Source organism: Panthera onca, chromosome D1 (assembly GCF_046562875.1).
Source record: "Panthera onca isolate mPanOnc1 chromosome D1, mPanOnc1 haplotype 2, whole genome shotgun sequence".
NCBI classification, from domain to species: domain Eukaryota; kingdom Metazoa; phylum Chordata; class Mammalia; order Carnivora; family Felidae; genus Panthera; species Panthera onca.
This window is the reverse complement of record NC_138348.1, coordinates 94,472,543-94,492,772: the sequence shown is the minus strand read 5'-3', so window position 1 is coordinate 94,492,772 and position 20,230 is coordinate 94,472,543. Positions and strand designations below refer to the sequence as shown.

Here is a 20,230-nt window from a genome sequence, read left to right as displayed (position 1 = left end):
TAAATTCTTCTAAGGGATCATAAGATGTACAACTAATGGAGGAAGCACAGATAAGAGCCCAGAGCAGTAGTCTTATGGGAAATCCTGGGAATTTAATTGCCATTACCTTCCTGTACAAATGGCCTGTGAAGCCTTGTCATAGTCTGTGCAGATCATTACTAAGATTTATACTCTACTTAAATGAAGATTGTTATTTTTCACACACCTCTGCAGAGGGCTGGGTCTCCTTACTCCAGCTACCTACTACTTGTTTGTGGGTGGAAGTCTTTGTTGAAGTTCTGTTCTTTGCCTCCCACTCTCCACTGAAGAGCCCCATCCTTACAGATCTCCAAATAGGTTAGTCTGTGCTTTTTTTTTTTTTTTTTTCTTAAATCAAATTGCATTCCTTCTTCTTCCTTTTTACCTGAAACCCCCATGAGCATACACACACCGTAAAAACAGGAACTGTACATTACAGGATATCCTTACTTTTGCTGCCCTGGCCAGAATTCCCCATTTCTTCTTAAGGATAATTTACAACAATTGATATCTAAAGAGAGTGCAAAGCTTGTCCTTGCCTCCTTCTCAGGGCTTCCCCAAGGAGGAATCAAGTTATTCTACCTACAAGGAGACAGGCTCCACGTTTAACACTGTATTCTGCCAAAACAAAGGTTAGTGAGTACATGGGTAGGGCACGCATTTTTTTTGGCTTACTTTTAGTTTGTTCCTCTCCCATAAATCAGATTAATAGGTCAGTTGGCCAACACCACTAGAAATTTAAAGAGACAGAAAAAAAAATTACATGTATATTTCTCTCAGGGGAGTTATTGTGGCTAGAAGGAATACTTTGGTCAGCTGAGGGAGATGTTAGAGACAAAACTAACCAAAGATACCAGTGTGGAAGACTAGACTACCAAATTACTAACATGCACGGCATATCATAATTTACTGTTTCTCAGTACAGCTTTCATTGTACAAAACCACCATAGGCTCAGATTAACGCTCCTCTGGAATGGCGTCCTTCATGGGAGCTTGGTGAATCAAAATGACTTAGGAAGGGGTGCACGTTGGCTTCTCCTTATGCAAGGGGGTGATCTGGAGGTCACTGTTCTGACATGCAAGGATTGGTGCAAATGATCTCTGCCAACTTTGCAGGTGTCAGTGGGGCATTTTCTTGTCTCCTATTTTGCTGGTTAGTGGAAAGAATGCACGTCGTAGTAGATCCTTCGGTTGGGTTGGGCTTTGGCGAAAGAGGCATGTTTTTTTTAGCTTGCTTCGCTTCTTGCACGTTGATGTTAATACAGTCAATGAAACTCTCCATGGAGTTCATCTGAGATCACTAGATTCGGCTCTAGACCTTGAGGCCTAAGATCGAGATAACAAAATTATATTCTGCCTTTATCTTTTTCCAGTTATTTCTCTGGGGTAACTGGGATGGAGAAGAGGCTGAACATTCCTCGGTTATCCTAAAAGAATGGCCAAAAGCTCAGATACTATCACTTTAATTTCATAACATCATTAGCATGGCACTTCATTTCCAGCCATCTAGCAAATTTCTTAAGTTGTTGGTTTATTTTGGAGCTTCCTCCAAATATTATCATTAAAATCTTGCCTCTTTATTTTCCAGAAGCTAATTTGGTACAGTAGTTCAGAGCACCGCTATTCAACTGTTTACAAAGTTCTCTAGGGAGCCCCTTCAGAGCAGGAAGAGTAACCCGTGCCCCAGCACGCGTCCACGTTCCGCTATACCACTTCTCGCTCACTGCAGGTTCTTCTCTTCTGCTATAGACTGCAGTTCTGCTCACGCTCAGGTTCAGGACACAGCATGCCCCTCCACGAACCTCAGAAAATAGGTCTTACCAGAAAGCAGAAATTCGGCATCGGGACATGACAACTTTGCAGGGGGATTGGCAACGAAAACTATTTGATGTTCCAACAGACTGGACCGGTCTCTAGAACTCTCCCTCCTGTAGATTCTCTTGACGGCTCCTCAGGTGAATCAGTGAATAAAGCCGCTGTTCTGTTCAAACAAATGTGTTCTGTTGTCTCTAGAATTTTATTAACTCCCATAACTGGTATGAGCTAGGAGAGATTATCTTTGGAGGCTAGGACTTTTCACCCAGGACAAATTGTGCTTCAATGCTCTATGGCTCAGAAATGTCTGCACATGATAGGAGTGCCTTCTGCAAACCACAGGCACAGATCTTACCTCAGTATGCACCGACCCCACCTGGGGTTCTGCTAAGCACGCCAAGCCTTCTCTAGCCTTATGGAGAACTATTCTGTACTCCCTGATCTCTTTGTATGTATGACATTCAAAACAATCTGGAACCTGAAGCTTTGGAAAGTGAATAAAATGGGAAGTTCCAGAAACCAGGGAACATGGCTGCCAGTGTTACTTTTATTTATTTATTTGTGTGTAGTTCCAGGACAACGGCTGACTGGTATTAAAACCAGACGGGTCAGGTGGAATACCATGACTGACCTAAACGAGAATGGCCTTGTTATGACACCCGTATTCTCTGTACGCACTGGCACATAACAGACTGAGAGACAGCTGAAGAAACCAGGCACAAAAGACAAATCGCCCTTCTCATGCTTTAATCCCATACCCTGTGCTCCATTTATGGAGGACGCTTATCCGGTCCTTGCCATTCCCACAAGCAGAGCAGGTGAGGTTCCTAATTATTCAGCCTCATCTCTGTGGAACCTTTATCAGGCAACAGAGATCCTACCATTAGGCCATGAGATACGACTATTTAGTTCTTAATCACATAAAAATGAAATCACATAAGAAAAAGCAAACAACGCAAATACATGAAAGCCATTTACTCCTGGCAAATTCTTCAGGGTCCCAGGTGCTGGGGTTCATAATTTTCCCTGATATCAGAGAACCAAGGCAGGGATAGTAGGGGCTGGGTGTCAGAATAGTCTTGATGGCCTTAGCCAACGGCAACAGCTTTAAAAAAAACTTTTCTCCCCCCATAATTTGGTCTCAGATCTTCTTGTTTTCTTCATGTAAATGAAGTGACCCAGTCAACCATGATTCTAGAATTATTGTAATATCTATGTAAGCTGATAACTGTTCCAAAATCCCTTCACAAACCCACGCAGAGCGGGCAGGACGCGCGGGCCTGTACACGGGTGGGAATGTAAATGATTTCATGATTTCATTACGCTTTACTGAATCCCCCAGCACCCAACTGTTACACCTCACTTGTAGCAGAAGTGCTGGGGGCAAGACCGAGGCTGGTAGAACAGTAGGTAAGGCTGGGCATGAGAATCCTAACAGGAAAACACCCCACAGGGAAAGAGGCTTCTGACCAGGTCCTCCTTTCTAGCAGGGTCTGGCACCTGGCACCGTTTTGGCACTGGGGAAGGGAGCAGCCTGACAAGGTCCACGTGGAACAGCCTCAAGGCTTTCCCCCATCAGACACTCCTCCCCGCTCTCCCCAGGATCGAAGGAAAGTGCATGGTGAAGGAGTGAACCAGTGAGATATTTGAACGGTCATCCCGTGAGCGTGTGGCCAAGCCGTCAGGATGCAAATCTCCTGCCTTGAGTTCCGGGCTGTGTGCTTTTAAGATTTGAGCCCAGTGAGGACACAATCCCAGAGGCTGGTCCCTTGCCAAACCTAAAGGGTTGTCCCGGGCAACTTCACACTTGAGGCTGTTAAGCAGTCTTTAGGATACGCAACAGCCTATTTTGGGTAAAACAGAATAGCCACGACCTCTTAAGTCTTCTAAATCTCCTACTTCATACCCATGAGGTAGAGGCAAGAGCCTCCAGTCAAGGAGAAGCCTCCACCCGGGTTGTACTTTGGGCAAAAGCTCTCCTCCAGGTGTAGAAGAAGGTTGACAGGTTCTGCCTGGGGGATTTCATTTAGCTGTGGGAAGAGGTGATGGAGGTCTGGGCAAGTCAGGGAGACTCCCTGGAAGAGGTCTCCCCGAGCTGACGAGAGGGCTTCTCCTAGCCCGTTCCCGGGGAAGGGCTGAACGCACATCTCCTCCCACGGGAACCGAGCTAGGAGGTCTTTTCTGAGTGGGTCCTCTGATGCCTGATTAAGTGATAGCCCCTGCTGAAGCTCTTTCCGCAGGTAGAGCACGTGAATGGTTTCTCGCCAGTGTGTGTTCTTTGATGCCGGACGAGGTGGTCCCTCCGACTGAAGCTTTTCCCACACTCGTTGCACCGGCAGGGCCTCACCGAGGCGTGTCCCCTGAGGTGCTTGGCGAACGCGGCGCTGTGGTTGAAGCACCGCCCGCACTCGCTACAGAGGTAGAGCTCCTCTGCCGCGTGCGTCTTCCGGTGCGCCAGGTACCGCCTGTGGTCACTGAAGTCCTCTCCACACTCTCCACACAGGTAGGGTTTGCCCCCAAGGTGGATTCTTTGGTGTGTCGTCAGCACGGATTTCTGGCTGAAGCTCTTGCCACAAATAGTACAGAAGAAGGGTTTTTCCCCCGTGTGTGTCCTCTGATGCCGGACAAGGTCCGAAGTCCAGCGGAAGTGTTTTCCGCAATCGTCACATCTAAAGGGTTTCTCAACGGGAGGAGTTCTCTCAGGCTGGACCAGAGGGGAGGTCTCATCCAAATTCTTCCGGTTTAGGGGAAATTTATAAGCAGTGCCCATTTTGTGAACCTTCTGGTGCCTGGCAAGATGTGAGCTCCGCGTGTAACTTTTCCCACACTCCATACACTTATATGGTTTCTCTCCCGTGTGAGTTCTCAGGTGTCTAACAAGGTGGGAGTTGCAAGTGAAACTTTTTCCACATACAGGGCAGTCGTGGTGTCTCCCTAACAGGGGGCAGATAGGCATGGTTTCCCGAAGATTCGATAAACTATTGACTTGAGAAGTATTTGTACCAAAGCTTCTCTCGTTAGGTCTACTTGGATCATCCTCAAAGACTATTTCCCAGTCTGGAGTCTGGTGGATTTCTGGATCTCCCAAAATAGATCTGTGTATATCCTCCAAACTTACATCTTCTTGCTCAAGGTACTCTTCCTCGTCTTCACTCCTGTCTCCTGTAGAGAGGGTGAGAGGCGAAAAGGGGAAATTACAGAGGTTAACGATGCTTTCTACGCAATGGCGGGGTTTTTAAAGTCTTGGGAAGGCGAGACCGGATAGAGAGAAGCCCACATTTCACACCGTAGAGGCTGGGAAAGAAGGAAATGACCAGTCAGCTGAATTCTGTCATGTGCCAGGCACTTTCTGATAGATTATCTCGTGCTGTCAACAAGCCTTAGTATGGACAAAGATTATTATCCTCGTTTCAGAAACGTGAGGACCGAGAATTTAAGTGACCTGCTTAGTAAATGACGAGAGCTGCAGTTCCAAAGTTCCGTGTTTTTTTTTTTTATCTTTCACCACGTTGCACGACATATCCCTCACACGAATGACGGGAGGGCAAAGAGGAGGGTGAGGACAGAATCTGGCATTCAGAGGCAGATGGGGGGAATGGCCAACAGGTTGGAAGAACCAATGGAGGGGGGCGCCCCAGAGGGGGAAGGGGACTGCCAGCTCTGCAGGGAGAGATTCCTTTTGTCGTTCCTCACCTGTGTAGGTAAAACTCAGGATTTCTGGCTCTTGAGGCTCTTGAGGCTCTGGGATATCTGGGACCAAAGGCTCTTCCTCTCTAACGTGGGAGATCTCATCTAGTCTGGGGATTGGAAACGCTGCTCAAGAGAGGGAAAGCGGGACATTACGATCGGTTCAGCGATGCCCTGCGCTAAGAGCAGACCTCTTCTGCTGGGTAGACTATAGAACAAGCGTACAGCCTGATCAGTGGGCCACAGCTGGTCTTTTAGCTTGAGCACCTCTCACCAAATCCTGCACATTTCTTGCCCTTCACCTGCAACTCAATAGTCGTACGACTGCTAATGCTCTCTCCTTCCCCGCGTTCAAGTTAGCAGATCACCCTTCTACTGCTGGCTTCAAAACTCACACGCTGCCTCAAATAGACTAGAGCTGTCATGTTGTCATTTTATTTTCTTGTTACAAGTTTCCAACCACTTTCTAAGCCTCTTCTCCTCCCTTGAACTTGAAAGATACCATCTTCCTTAGCTAATCCTTCAATCTCATCGGTGGGGGAGGCGTAAGAGAAAAGTGATGCATCCGGTCTAGGGTCTAAGACCCACCCCGTCCCCCCGCACCCTCCTCCTTGTAATTTCCAACAGGGAAAGACTTCTGTGCTCAGAACCCTCTAGAAACACTTGAAATTCCTTACACAAAGAGACCACAATTCCACAGTCTTCCTCCAAGACATATTCTCCATAGAACTCTTTCTGTGTTGGATCCATATCGCTCCACTGGTCCTGGGAGAAGCACACAGCCACATCCTTGAAAGTTACCAATCCCTGAAATGACACAGGCTTCAGTGAAAACGGGACGCTTCCTGGAGCCTCCTATTTCATTCCTGGGGTGAAGGTTATGCCAGGAGACAAAAGGGACTCTCGCGGGACTCTGGGCTCCCTTTCAGGAAATCCGTGTCACCCTCGGCTGCTGCTCCCCGACTTCCTACTTTTGCATGGGCCCTGCTCTGTGCCCTCCGGTCCCCCTGCTTTCTCTAAGGGCCAGCCTCTGCTCTTCTTCTGGAGCATATTGGTTAAAATACAGGAGAAGTCTTCAAAGTCGTCATTAACTCCCTATTTGAGGCTTTCGTGCCACCTACATTTCTGCAAGAATCCACCTTTTCTAGAAAGCTTTCCCTGACCGACCTTCTCCGGGCACCCCTATCGTTCACACAGTCGACCCAGCACACGCGGGACCCCTTCCTGCAGCTAGGCTACGATCTGCGACCACGGGTGAACGCTATGGCTTCTCTCCAGCCTCACAGCGTGGCCACGGTGACAGCTCCGCACAGGCCACGGCCTGACTGAATGCGGTCCCAGGAAGGGGATTCCACACAAGTTCAGAAATCATTTCTGCAGCACAGTGGCCATTCTGACAAACGACTACCAACTTTACTCCTGAGAAAACAAAAACAAGCCCTCAGTCAGCAACTCACTCAAGGTGTGCTGGAGTATTCCAAAATAATCGCATTCGGTTAGTCCCTCTCTCTGGGCGGCGGCAAATAAAGAGGCTCTGGAGCCTGACGGGCTGGCCGCGACAATTATGATTTATCTCGTCACATGCAGCTCCTCCCGCCACAGACACGTCTAGAACCGAGAGCTTAAACTGACAAGGAGGAGAGCGGGAACGGGCGTCCTGCCTGACCTGAGGGTGCTGAGGTGTGAGCTAATGCCTGCTGCTTCTTCAAATTCTGTGTGGCACAGAGGGAAACGAGAGCACACCTGTGAGAGAGCAGTAAGAAAGGCAACCATCTCTGGGTTTCCAGGGCTCCTCTCTTCAGGAAGGTCTGGGCCCTGCGGCACTGGAACCTCTGAGAAGAAAAGGCGGCAGCGATCAGCAATAGGCAGCCCCCCCCCCCCCGCCCCCCTCCCAATAACTGGCAGGTAGCTCTCATCATCTCTGGTGGGAATCCAGAAACTGGCCTAAGGGCAGCTCGGGTCATCCCAATGCCGCCACCTGGAACACCACTGGCAGGCCAAGAGAACCACCAAGAATACTGCCATTTCAGCTCGGCTCTGTTTCTGGGGGACTCTAACTAGTACGGTCTCCCCTCAATGCCCCGGATTCTGTGATTTATTCCCACGATGCTCTACCTAGCCTCCTCAGTAGAGGGGAAATAGCGCCCTTCCCGCACTCTGCCCGCCACAATGCCCCCTTTCTGCTGAGGCTTCCCACCGCTCTGCTGCAGGGGCTGAAATTCCAGTTCGTGGCACATGCTCGGCTCTTCCGGTGGCCCCAGGTCTGGGCTCTGCGTGGTCTCCTCGTGGGACTCCTCAGGAGTTGAGGTCTGCACAGCGTTCTGCAGCTCGTTAGGTGATTCGGGCTCTGCTCCTGGATGCACCGTCTCCTCTGACAGGACTTCCTGCCCATGAACATGGACAGTCACCTGGGAAGGATTCCAATTTCCAGTCAGCATGGAGTCCAGAGGAAAGTCTCAGTTGTCATCAGGGCTTATTTTAGGAGAAGCTGCCAACAGAAAAACTCCCAGAGGGTCCCAGAGGAGGAGGAGACGCTCCAGTCCCGCTGGGGCATGCAAGGGCTGTCGAAGGCTACCCTCACCAGGACAAAGCAGGGACATTTGGACGCTGCACCGCTTGCTCAGTTCCCTCAAGCCTGCCCTTGTCACCCAGGGCTCTGAGGTGCCCGTCCTTCCCATCCCCACCTCTCCCACCTGCAGCTTTCTTGCTGTTTGTTTCCCTCTCTTATTGTCCTGGGTAAGAGAGGGGGCCCCTGTGACCGAGCATCTAGGAGAACCTCTGAGGAAGTCACAAAATTGGCCTCCTCAGGAACTGGAGGTTTGACATTCACAGGAAGGAAAACCAAAGCCTTACGATCCTTGGGTGCTGAGGTCTCTAAGGTGGTCCCAAGGCAGGCGTTTCAAAAACCAGAAAGTCACACTCACTCACTCACTCACACACACAAACACACAAACACACACGGCATACACACACTCTGCCCCATACAGATGCAGGTGCAACCCACAAGCAGAGCCAATTAATTTTAAAGGGTAAATTATGGGGGCCCTGTATGCCCTGCCCCCAAATCCATCCTTCCAGCAAAAGTCCCCCTCCACATCACACAGATCAGGACTCCCCCTCCTCACCCACCGCCTTGGTCTCCTGGGTTGTTTCTGCAAACCCTCCACCAGCGTCACGGCCTCCTCGCCACTCTCTGGCCGCTGGCCCCGCACCCAGCTCTGTAGTTCTCCGGGCAGGACGGTAAGGAACTGTTCCAGCACAAGCAGCTCTAAGATCTGCTCCTTCGTCCGCCTTTCCGGCCTCAGCCACTGATGACAAAGTTCTCGCAGCCGAATGAGAGCTTCTCGAGGGCTTGCTGCTTCCTGGTAGCGGAAGCGCCGGAAGTTCTGGTGTGAGGTCTCAAGCACAGGGTCATCTCTCTGTAAGACAGACTCTGGCCTACAGGTGAAATCATCTTCCAATTTCACCATCAGGATTCCCTCTTCTTCCCAAAGATCCTGGTCCTCTGGTTCCAAGGCTGTAGCCATTGTTCGGCTCTGGGGGTGGGGAGGGGGTCTCACACCATCTAGAGCTCACAGTGTCATTACCCCCCAGTCTCAGCCTGGGCACCTCAAGGAGTTTCTCCCAAGGGACCTGGGGCAGAGAAGGAGAGACAGACAACCATATAAGCATGAGATCACACACAGGGACAACGCTTCTGAGTTCAACCATAACCCTGCCCGCACCACACCTCCTCAAACTATTAAATCCCCTGCCCCTCGTCTTCACAGCCATCAGCCCTAAATAGATTTGGTTGAAATAAGACGATCTATGCCTGAAGGTATGTTCTCTTACCCCTTTTCCCAGGCCAGGCTCACACCCCACAGAGAAATAGAAAAAAAGGCATCTCTACTTCATGAAACCCGTGAGCCGTCGAGGACAAAGGACACGGTTAATCACCCGCTGGAACAGGTATACTGCCCACCATCCGTGTTACACACACGTTTACGTACGCACCAGGATGTATAGTCTGAGAAGAGACACCTCAGCCAGGCTAAAACAGATGGGGAGGCCTTTATGAAGGTTCATTTTGCATGGACTCACTTGGTATTAATGCCGCTGAACAGTGGGGGGACTCTCGGCGACTAGAGGGGCAGACCGCATGAGGCAACAGCGAGGAAAGCCACTTGCCCAGTGGCTGGCACAGAGGCACTCCCAAAAGCAACCTTCCCCTTATCAAGGCGTCTTCATGGAAGACCTCCAGACCCAGGTGTTCAAAACTGAATTTGTCACGCGTGCTCCCAAATCTACCTCTCCTGCCGGGATCCTGTCTCGGCTGCGATCGTCACTTCTTAAGGTAAACACTCAACTTTGTGACCTTTGGACTCCACTCCGACCCTTCCCCATTGCTTACAGCTCATTAAACCAGTTCTCCCTCTTAAGCCTCTTAGATCTATTTCCTCCTCCTCTTTCCCACAGACTGCTTTGGTTTGGGCCCTCCGCTCTCCCCTGGACTCCTGCCAGAACTCCCCAACTGGGATCCCTGCAGTGCTGGACCAGGAGTAAAGTGCAGCGTAATTATGGTGGAGCTTTTTGCAAGACAAGTATCACACCATCACTCTTCTGGATACTTCGATTTAGTCGACTGAGGCAACCGTTATCTTTAGAAATGGCACACGAAGTTCTGATGTGCCTCGCGGCCGAGAAAACATCTAGGGTGTGTAAGGTAAGGAGCGAGGGCCCTGGCGTCAGACTGCCAGGGTTTAAATCCGGGCTCTACCGTTTCCCAGGGGTGAGGCCACCATTCAGTTCCTACGTTCCTTCTGCCTGTTTCCATTCACGGCTCGGAGGGAAGAATGGCATCCATCCGACAGCGCGACGAGGGTTAGACGTATCCCAAGCTGTGAAGGGCTTGGATGAGCGGAGGCACCCCAATGTTAACTATTATCTTTCTAAATTGTAGTCCCAACCGCACTGCTCACATTTGAAAACACTTCTGTCGGGTAGATCAGCTCTACAATCCTTGGCACGGCACGTGAAGCTCTTCACCGCCGGCCCTCGGCTGGTTTTTCAAGCCTCCTATCCTACCCTTTTCTGTGTCTCACGGACTGAAAAGGGTGCACCGCTCATCTCCTGAAAGGGGGGGGTCTCTTCAGGCCACCATGTCTGCAGGAAGGCTGCTCCCCTGGGGCTGCAGGGGGCGCTCCCCTCCTCCTCATTCCCGTGATTCACACTTTGGGTACTTACCGGTTCTTGTCTGCACTGCTCCAACCGCCTCCGGATTGGTTACCTTCAAGTTAGCACTGACGGGCTCTCAAGAGTGACTGGCACTCTTGACAAACCTGGTCCCGTCCCCTCCCTATTTAAAATCTTTAGTCATTCTTCCTTGCCTTGTAAGTGACAGACAGACTTCTAAGTATTACGTATCAGGCTGACTTTCATCTTGTTATTCCTTCTGCCCTCCTCACACAGACACACACTTTGTACGTGCGTGGGAAGCACCAAAAGCCCTCTGCGCTTTGGCTTGAGAACATGTTCCTTGCGATTCTTTACCCTTCATTGGGTTAAACCGCTTGGGAGACAGCTCATGCTTCGTGCGTTCTGAGAGGTTTCCTTTGATCCCATTCCCCCTACCCTGAAAACAGGTGGAAACCACTGTGCTTCTACAGCAACCTGGGCACAGCTCTAACACGCCGGCGGTGGTATCATACAGCCAGTGTCTGTCCTCCCGATGTCACGCCTTGAAGTCAGGGACTGTTCTCCATCAGTCTCCAACACACGTAACGAAGCGCTCAGTAAGTGCATTTAAAGAAATAAACCTCCACCTCACAAACTTTTCGGCCTTTTTGTCAGGAAGAGTCCACCTTCCCCTCCACTTTCTTATTCATCAATCTCGCTAATCCCACCTTCTAAATGCCTTTCAAATTCATCCATCTTCCCTCCGCTGTCCCTCCCCTGGTTGAGCCATTCTGAGCCACTGAAAAAAGTATTAACAGGACCTTCTGAACATGACCCTCTCCTACACCACACTGGCACTTAACACGCACTTGTTAAGCAATGAACAACTTGCTTCAAGTTTTACCAGTGTTCCTGGTCCTGCCCCCTCCAGACCACTCTCCACATGCAACCTGAGGGATTCTTCATTTTCTAGTCTTTTTGGGCTTCATTACAAGTCTCAGCGAACAATCCACTGTTAACAGCTGGGTCTAATGTCATGCTGCCCATTAAATGGAGTTTCATTTCAATTACATTACTTATTATCTCAGGCTCAAATAGCTTTTCATTCATTTGTGCTTTTACTTCACGTCCATGATCTTCAAACATCCACTACAGATTTTCATAGCCTGTTCTAGGCAGGCCCATAATTTCTACATCTTTACGTGGTAATTTTCCTACCAATTGAATCTGTCTACCTCATGGTGGTCGGTTCTCTACGGGGCTTGTAGTTTTTTAAAATTCTATGCCCCTCTTCAGTAAGATTATTTTCTTTGGGAGTCCTGAGAGAAGATGGAATTGACGGTCTTTGGCTTAACGAAGGGATCTCTATTATCTTCAGAGTCCAAGAATCCACGCCCAGGGAGGCAGACTAGGAAGCTCTCCTTGTTTCCACGTGGCACTAGCTACAACAGATTGTCTATGGATTCTACCAAGTCCGCATGGAAAGCAGCATTCCTGCTCTCACAGGGTGGTACTCTCCACCAAGAAAAAGGAACGGAACAGCGCCACATAAAACCTGTCTTTAAATGCTCTTCAGAAATCAGGAATTGATGTTTCCATTGCTTGTTTTGGATTTACTTTGGCAGCTTAGAAATCGATGAAGGCAAACGGATCGGCAACAGCGGGATGAAGGAAGAGAAGTCAAGGGGCAAGGGATGGGAAGGAATGGGAGGCAGGCGGTGCTGTGGAAAGATGCGCGTCCCAGCCCCACATGGTCAAGTGACTGGAGCAGCTCTGAGGGCTTCGTGAGATGACACACACAAGAGCCCTCGTAAAGGGGAGAGCCTGCTGCAGGAACTGCTTTCTTAACTCCCAGGATTAGCTGAGCTCTGGGAGCTTATGAACTAAAATGTGCTGTGCAAATGTCAAGTGTCCTTATCACAAACAGAAAATGGACACTATTTTATTCTGCAGTTCGTAGGATATGCTACACTGCCCAGTCGGCCTTGCAGTTTATTGCCCTTGCTTTTCTAATACCTTCCCTCAAAGTCTGTCCTTGGAAGGGCTCCGCGACGACCTATAAAAAGCGAACAGGACTATATAGACAGAAGCCAGACCAGGAAGAGCAAAGCTTGGTTCCTGAAGGCTCTGAAACAATGTCTGCAGAAGAGCTTCACAAGCCTAGGGCTGGGCAGGCTCCATGACATAGTCTCTTGAGTACGTTTTTAGGGTATAGGGAGTGGGACTGGGGAGATGTGGAAAAGGAAAGCGCTCTCTCCAATCTTTGGTACAATACCTATGTCCCTTATCTAAATGAGTCACATGCCACTGAAGGCTTTAACTCCATTCTACTGACAACAGAAAACGGTAGGCAATGAAGGGACATCTGGTTCCCTACCTTACAATGTTACTGCTTCAGGAGATCTTTCTGGACCCTAAATGACAAGGCTTGTGGTCATATAGTATCTACTTAATAGAGAAATACTCATTTATCGGCAAATAGTCTTCAGAAGTAGTGATCAGAGAGGTTCAAATGATCGCATTTAGCAGACCCCTATTTCCCCTCCTGTTGCCATTCTTATTTTTTACCCTAATGCTGGCCTATAACCTGGAAAACTGGTTATGTCTGCTCTCTGGGCCGAGCCAGACCATGCCACTGCTCCTATTGTTCTAGAATAGAAATCAACTAATAACATTTGTTAACTGCCCTGTGCTAATGCTGTATTCTTGTTTAAAACTAAAGATTATCTAGTATGATCCTTCTACTGAAAAGATGATCTTTTATTGCCAATTGTCCCATATACAATTATCCGTGCTTTCCATATAAGGGTTCGAGACTCTGGAGCCCTGGGTTTGGATCCCTCTCCTCACTTACTGGCCATGTGATACTCCCTAAGTCTTGGTCTCAATTTCAAAATGTGGCTAATACTATCTACTTTACATGGTTGTTTTAAGGAGTAAATGAAGTTACATATAGAATCACTTCAGCACAGAGCCCAGGACAGAGTAAATGTTCAATATATTTTGTTCTCTTTCCTTCAAATTGCTTTAAATCATTTTGTGAAGAAGGCAAGATTTAAACGTTGAACAAGCAAACAGTCCTTTATTTCATAATTCCAAAAAAATTTTTAAATGCACAGGAAAAATCTTGGTCTGTTTACCATTATATCAAAAGTAAGGTGTTATAGGGGCGCCTGGGTGGCTCAGTCGGTTAAGCGTCCGACTTCAGCTTGGCTCATGATCTCATGGTTCAGGGGTTCGAGCCCTGCGTCGGGCTCTGTGCTGACAGCTGAGCCCGGAGCCTGCTTCAGATTGTGTTGTCTCCCTCTCTCTCTGCCCCTTCCCCACTTGCGCTGTCTCTCTCTCCAAAATAAACGAACAAAAAAAATAAATAAATAAAAAGTAAAGTATTATAAGGAGTCCTTGTTTTGAAAGACTTACAAGCTAAGATTAAATAAAATCCTTGGAACACAGATGGGATGGAAACTCAAAGACAGGTTCTCAGTGCTTCTACTTACCAATGTCATAGTCCTGTCTCCTCCCTGTAACTGGGAGGAGGCAATTTGGGGCAAGCCCAGTTAATACACCTACTAAGTTCCTTGAAAATTTAACCCAGAAGGCCAAAGTAATGAAAGGGAACGCATTCATGGACTTTTGGCCTTCTAATGCATCGTGAGCAATATGCTTCAAATCACGTTTAAAAACGATTTCTTTTTAAATATTTTTGCCATTTAGGGGTGCCTGGGTGGCTCAGTTGGCTAAGTGCCCGACTTTGGCTCAGGTCATGATCTCACGGTTTGTGGGTTCGAGCCCCGCATCGGGCTCTGTGCTGACAGCTCAGAGCCTGGAGCCTGCTTCAGATTCTGTGTCTCCCTATCTCTGCCCCTCCCCTGCTTGTGTTCCGTTTCTCTCACTCTCAAAAATAAACATTAAAAATTTTTAATATTTTTGCCATTTAAATATTTCTTTCCTTCAGCATAATATATCTGAGTAGCAAGGAGAGAAGTGGCTCAAAGCTTACTGCAATGGGTTTCAAAGATACAGCATGAGTCGGAGTGAAGGAGAAGATAGGAAGAAACAAAGCCAAACAAGTCAGTGGCAGTGGGTGGTACAGGGCAACCAGTGGAAGCTAAGATGTGAACATCTTCTGCCCTGAAATTCTACAGACCTTGTGGTTAGTTAGGATCAAGGTATAGAGTGGGTAGAAACATGTCATCGAGAGTCGATGGATGTAAACACAAATAATGTAAAATATAGCTATAAATACCATAGCAATTCACTTTATTTTTAATGAAAATGTTTCCTACAGGCCCAGGGGCAGTGTTGGGCCGCTGGCTGCTCTGTCTTTGGAGGTGGGTGATCTGTGTTCCACCTCCTCAAGATGCGTCATCCTGAAAATGGGAATGATTCTCCACCTAAGGGCAGAGAGCTGGGTCATCTTTTGAGAAACCATCATGCTTCCTGATGGTGACAGAGGGGCTTGGAGAAGAACGAGGATATACGGCTTCTTTATTGAATATGTGGGCCATAGAGTATTAGCCTAAGATGGTGAAAGGGATTTATTCAAGAGTTAAGATGGGCTAGAGGCCAAAAACAGATTTTAAGAGTCCACAATTGAGGAGCTGGCCATCATGACAGTGGTGAGCCTCCACCATGAAGCTAAGCTTTTATATTTAAATTTTTCTTAATGTTTATTTATTTTTGACACACAGAGAAAGAGAGAGAGAGACAGGGCATAAGTGGGAGAGGGGTGGAGAGAGAGGGAGACACAGAATTCAAAGCAGGCTCCAGGCTCCAAGCTGTCAGCACAGGGCCAGACGCGGGGCTCGAACTCACGGACTGCAAGATCATGACCTGAGCCGAAGTCAGACGATCAACTGACTGAGCCACCCAGGCACCCTGAGGCTTTTTAACCTTAAGGGTTACCTAGAGGTGGTTAGTGGCTTTAATAATGCAGGTCAATCTATATGCTTCGGTTTAAAACAGAACATCACGAGGGCGCCTGGGTGGCTCAGTCAGTTAAGCATCTGACTCTTGGTTTTGGCTCAGGTCACGATCTCCGATTTGTGGGTTCAAGCCCCACAGGCTCTGTACTAACAGTGCAGTGCCTGCTTGGGATTCTCTCTCTCTACCCCTCCCCCCGTCTCTGCCTCTCTCAAAAATAAATAAATAAATAAATAAATAAATAAATAAATAAATAAATCTAAAAATAAAAAAATCACAAACTAATCTGAAGTGGGAAAAGGGCAGTCATCATACCTGACACCCACCCTGATGAGGGGGGGGGCAGCCAGGGTTAAACTAGCTATATCCAATTCATTCCTATAATAAACATGGTCAATGCCCATCACACAGGCAGTGAGAGGAACCATTATTTAATGAAAAATAACAGGATAATATATTTTATAAATAGGGCTTTTGGCCTGAGGAGTAAATATGGGTAATTCAGAACAGTCAATTCAAAAATCATGTATTATGCTTTTAGTTTTGTAACTGATACTCTGTCAAAAGACCCTTTGCTTTGTATCTAGAGGACTTCCTTCTGGCATTGCCCAAGGCTCCCTTGCTTATGACGAGATGGTGAAAGATGGGACCCACGCCTGCCAGACCAGAGGAACTGGAGGAGTAGCAGGCTTCCACCGCAGATTAAATCAAAGTAGAAGGTCCAAAGTAGAAGGAATCCCAGAATGGCATTCTTGCTGTGGACACAGTTTAGTGTCTTTACCTCCCCGCTGTGAGCCCTGTCCCAGAGGGCAAGGACCTCTTTATTCCTTTTTATATTCCAAGTGCCTAACACTTTGTCAAAGGCTTGGTAGAAAAGGTACTCAATAAACAGCTGCTGAATTTTATTAAGCTATTTCTCTTACCCCAACATGGATACAGATGCACTAAAATTCAGAATCAACGGGTGCCGGGGCTTCTGAGTAATAAACCACTCATAGGGACAGTTACAGGAATTTGGCATTGACATTAATCCCAATCTCCTGGGCGAATCAGGTGGCATAGCCATATACTGCTTTACTATGTGGCACAGGACTAGTGGAGAGAAACCTCTTCAAAGGGAAAAGAGAGTAGGGGATGGGGTTATCCATTCTCCAAGTATCTACTGAGCATCAATGGTGCATCCCACACAACTCAAGGTGCAGGCAGAGAAAGACGAGAAAAACACTGGCTCTGACCTTAAAGAATTTAATAAGTAGTTAAGGTATAGCAGGACTTCAGCGCACTAGCGACTCACAGCAAAAACCTAAATATGGATACAAGCTATATGGAAGCTCCTAACAAGAGAATTAAGAAAATCAAGGGAAAAACTCATCAATATTTCATCTTCCAGTTGGCATAAGATAACTAGCATTTGGAGGGGTTTTTTTTTTTTTTTAAGCTCACATTCTTAATTTTAAAAACGAAAGAACTCAGTGGTTAAGTTATCCACACAAGATCATATTACTAGCGTCTAGTGCAGAAGGTAAACACACAGGTCTTTTGATCGCCCAAACCACTGCACCGCTTATGTGAAGATTGGCCAAGGGCAGCGGTGCTCAGTTTGAGAAACCCAAACCAGCAGCACAAACACCTAAAAACTTGTCCGAACTGTGCAAATTTTCAAGCCCTGGCCCCGCCCTATGATCAGAAACTGTGGGGGCCATCTGTTCAACAGACCCTCCCTTCAGGTGCTTAAGACGCCTGATAGGTTTGAGAGCCGGTACCTAAGGCAAAGGAAGTAAAGCTGAGGTTCAAGCAGAAAGGATCCAACTTTTCCAGTGCTGGCCAAATTTAAAGGAGGGTTTGCAAAAGCCAAAAGAGCCTAGGACTGTTGTTTTCTGCCTGTGCCAAATTAACTGGGAAAAAATGTTGTAAACCTGTAACTTACCTCATCTGTACCGCTTGTAACACCCAAGAGTCCCTCACATCATGTAAACCTTGCTGTGCCCTTGAAATGACTGTCTACTGCAAAATAGTGCTTAAGAGTGCAAAAGGGGTATAGCTGGAGGAGAAAGGGGGGGAAAGATGATGAATCCCAGGTATCTAGTCCAAAGAGGAAATATCCCCTTCCTCCCTCTGACGCTAGAAGAGTCCCAGCAGAAAGTTACCCAAAACAAATGGCCCCAAACCCTAAACCCTAACTGCTTGGCTGACACATACTTCCCACCAACATGCCTCCCGGTGCCTTCCTCACAGCCTTTCTGAAGTGGCTTTCTGGATCAAGGCCCATGGGGCAACTTGGGAGAGAAGGTGGGGGGAGAAGGAGGACTCCACTAGCTTTCTGTGGCTCCTGAGTAAGGCTGCCCTGAGTGTCACCTGCCAAGTGTGGACAGAGAAAGAGTAACAGTTCTAACCCTAACTTCCAAGGGAGAGCCTGGATGTGGCAGTGCTCTCCAGGACCCAGGTGGTCAAAAAACCGCTAAGGTTAGGAGCCTACCCATGACAGACAAGGAAATCAAAGCGCCTGGGACACAAGAATATCTAACGCCCAGAAAAACAAAAATTCGCCTTACACCTGAGAGGGCGGATCCATGGCATACAAACTAACAAACTTTTGGTCAAACCGGACAAGCAGCAGAGGCCTATGTACTCCTGCGGAGGGTAACGGTGGTGTTCAGAAGTGTCAAAACTGGCTGTTAGGGGTTGGGGGCAGGGAAGTTGCAAGTGGAGACAGAAGCTACTAGCTTGAGGGGAAGCTTGGGGTCGGTCACAGTGGGGGCTGAAAAGCCACAAGCCAGACGATGTCCAAGGGTGATAAGATCATGGGTGAGTGTGTGTGTGTGTGTGTGTGTATGTGGGGGGGGGGGGGGGGGGGTTGGTGGTGGAAAGAGATGGGGCTTGCCCGGGCCAGGAGCCTGCCGGGGGGTGCTGTGGGGGGGGCCTCTAACAATCTGAAAGACTGGGTGAGAAAAAGCTACGGGAACTAAAGGGGCCTAGACCACTCCTCCCTCGGTTCCGGGGGGCCAGTTGGCGCGGAAGCAATGGGAGGTACGAACTAACTGCGTTTCTGCAGGCCTCAGGAGGGGGCGGAGGGCGGTGGCTGCACCGAAAGAAGCCCAAAGCGCCATCCTCGTCCCCGGAGGTTCTCGCTCCTGCCACCAGGAGCCCCGGGGACCACTACGCCTCGGCCCCCTCACTATACTGCCGCCGCCCCTTCTCCAGGACAGTGCGATTTCCCCAGACTCGGGGGGGGGGGGGGGGGGCGGGGTCTCCGACCTCTCCCTCTCTTCCCCGCCCTGCCCAGCCCGGCTCAGCGCGATCGGGCCCGGCCCGGCCCGGCCCAGCCCCTCAGCACTCACGGCTCCGACTGCTCCGGCGGCTCCTCCCCTGCCCCGGCTTCTCCCCCACCCACTCCCGGCCGAAGCAGCGCCGCCGGATCCGAGCCGCGCGGGGCCTGGCGGGTCGGAACACGTGGGGCCTTTGCGCCCGGAACCGGAAGCTGCGCTTGGCCCCGCCTCCTCGCGGCTGGAGCCCTTCTAGGCGCCGGGAGGTTTGGTGTCTCTGTGGGCGCCGCGCAGGAAGAGACCCAGAGAGTCGCGGGGGAAAGCCTGGGGCCGGACCCCTTCTGCCCGCGCGCCCCGCTCCTGCGGCCCGCAGCCCTCGGTTTGCACACACGCAGGCTTTTCTCTGTTTTTGATCTTTGCTTTGATTTTGGCGTCTATGCGTCTACTCGTTTTTCTTGATTGTCCGCGAAGCACGGTTGCTAACAGCAGTTTTGAGTTTGGCTTCTGCGCTGGCCACCATTTGTGGGGCCTCCAGCGAACCCTTCCAACCTCTCCGAAGCTCAGGGTCCATCTAAAATGGGTGTAACCATTCCCTTGCTCCGAGAGCGAAGGGAAATATTGCACGTGAACTCTTTGGAACGCAGCAGAAGCTTGCTGAGAATAGTTGTGGCATCCTGTTCTTTTCTGGTTTCCTTGGACACGTCTTTGTGTTTCTTTAAGACTGACTTCCCCGATCTCCTTTGCTCAGGTTGTCTCTGTCAGTGACGTTTCTGCCTGCATCTATTTTCCTTTTTACTATCTGTCCCTTTAGCCCCCAAGTCACCACTCTCCATGTGCCACGGGAGGACCTTCTCTCTCCCTACTATGTCTTACACATTGCATTTCATGGGACACGGCGCTGGGATCAGTCTACCGTGTTTGAACCCAAGGTATTCATTACCTGTGGTGGAGGGACAGGAATGTACAATTCATGAAGGCCTACTGTGTGCCACGTGTTTTCAGTCTATATTTCATTTAATATTTTTAAGTATTAATATTCAGGTCATAAATGATACATAAATGTTTTTCTAACCATTTCAAACATTGCAGATAAAGCTAATGACCTTTTACTAATCCTGGCCTCCTCATCTCTCTCACCAAATCTTTATTCTTATGCATTTACATTCCAGACTTTTTTCTGTGCTTTTACATACAATACACATACGTATTCATAGAAATCACATAATATTATTTTGTTCGCATATGCATATATGTGTGGACTCATGTTGGATTCCTCAATTTGCTATTTTCTCCTAGTATTGGGCCTGTTCATAGCACATACAGATATCCTTTATTCCTTCTGCTTTTTGCATAACATCCTTTAGTGT

General features: G+C 48.7%; 1 protein-coding gene across 2 annotated transcripts; it reads right to left on the bottom strand.

The window, feature by feature from the left end:
• Nucleotides 1-2,793: 2,793 nt before the first annotated feature.
• Nucleotides 2,794-19,049, bottom strand: ZNF202 (zinc finger protein 202). Of its 2 annotated transcripts, none has more exons than XM_078432889.1 (7): nt 18,939-19,049; nt 8,646-9,153; nt 7,718-7,928; nt 7,264-7,352; nt 6,198-6,327; nt 5,527-5,646; nt 2,794-4,995 (listed from the first exon to the last, which is right to left on the bottom strand). In XM_078432889.1, the coding sequence occupies exons 2-7, from the start codon at nt 9,045-9,047 to the stop codon at nt 4,001-4,003; spliced, it is 1,947 nt and encodes a 648-aa protein (XP_078289015.1). In that variant the 5' UTR covers nt 9,048-9,153; nt 18,939-19,049; the 3' UTR covers nt 2,794-4,000. The 2 variants fall into 2 exon arrangements, with proteins under 2 accessions (XP_078289015.1, XP_060461058.1); XM_060605075.3 differs by lacking the exon at nt 18,939-19,049 and adding an exon at nt 10,747-18,888.
• Nucleotides 19,050-20,230: the final 1,181 nt, after the last annotated feature.

Bases quoted from the DNA above. Each gene is read 5' to 3' on its own strand.
- ZNF202 (XM_078432889.1), bottom strand. From the start codon at position 9,047: ATGGCTACAGCCTTGGAACCAGAGGACCAGGATCTTTGGGAAGAAGAG. The intron at 7,929-8,645 runs GTGAGGAGGGGG...AATCCTTCCCAG, and splicing joins CCAGGAGACCAAGGCGGTGG to GTGACTGTCCATGTTCATGG. The intron at 7,353-7,717 runs GTGGGAAGCCTC...TTTTCTTCTCAG, and splicing joins TCAGCCCCTGCAGCAGAGCG to AGGTTCCAGTGCCGCAGGGC.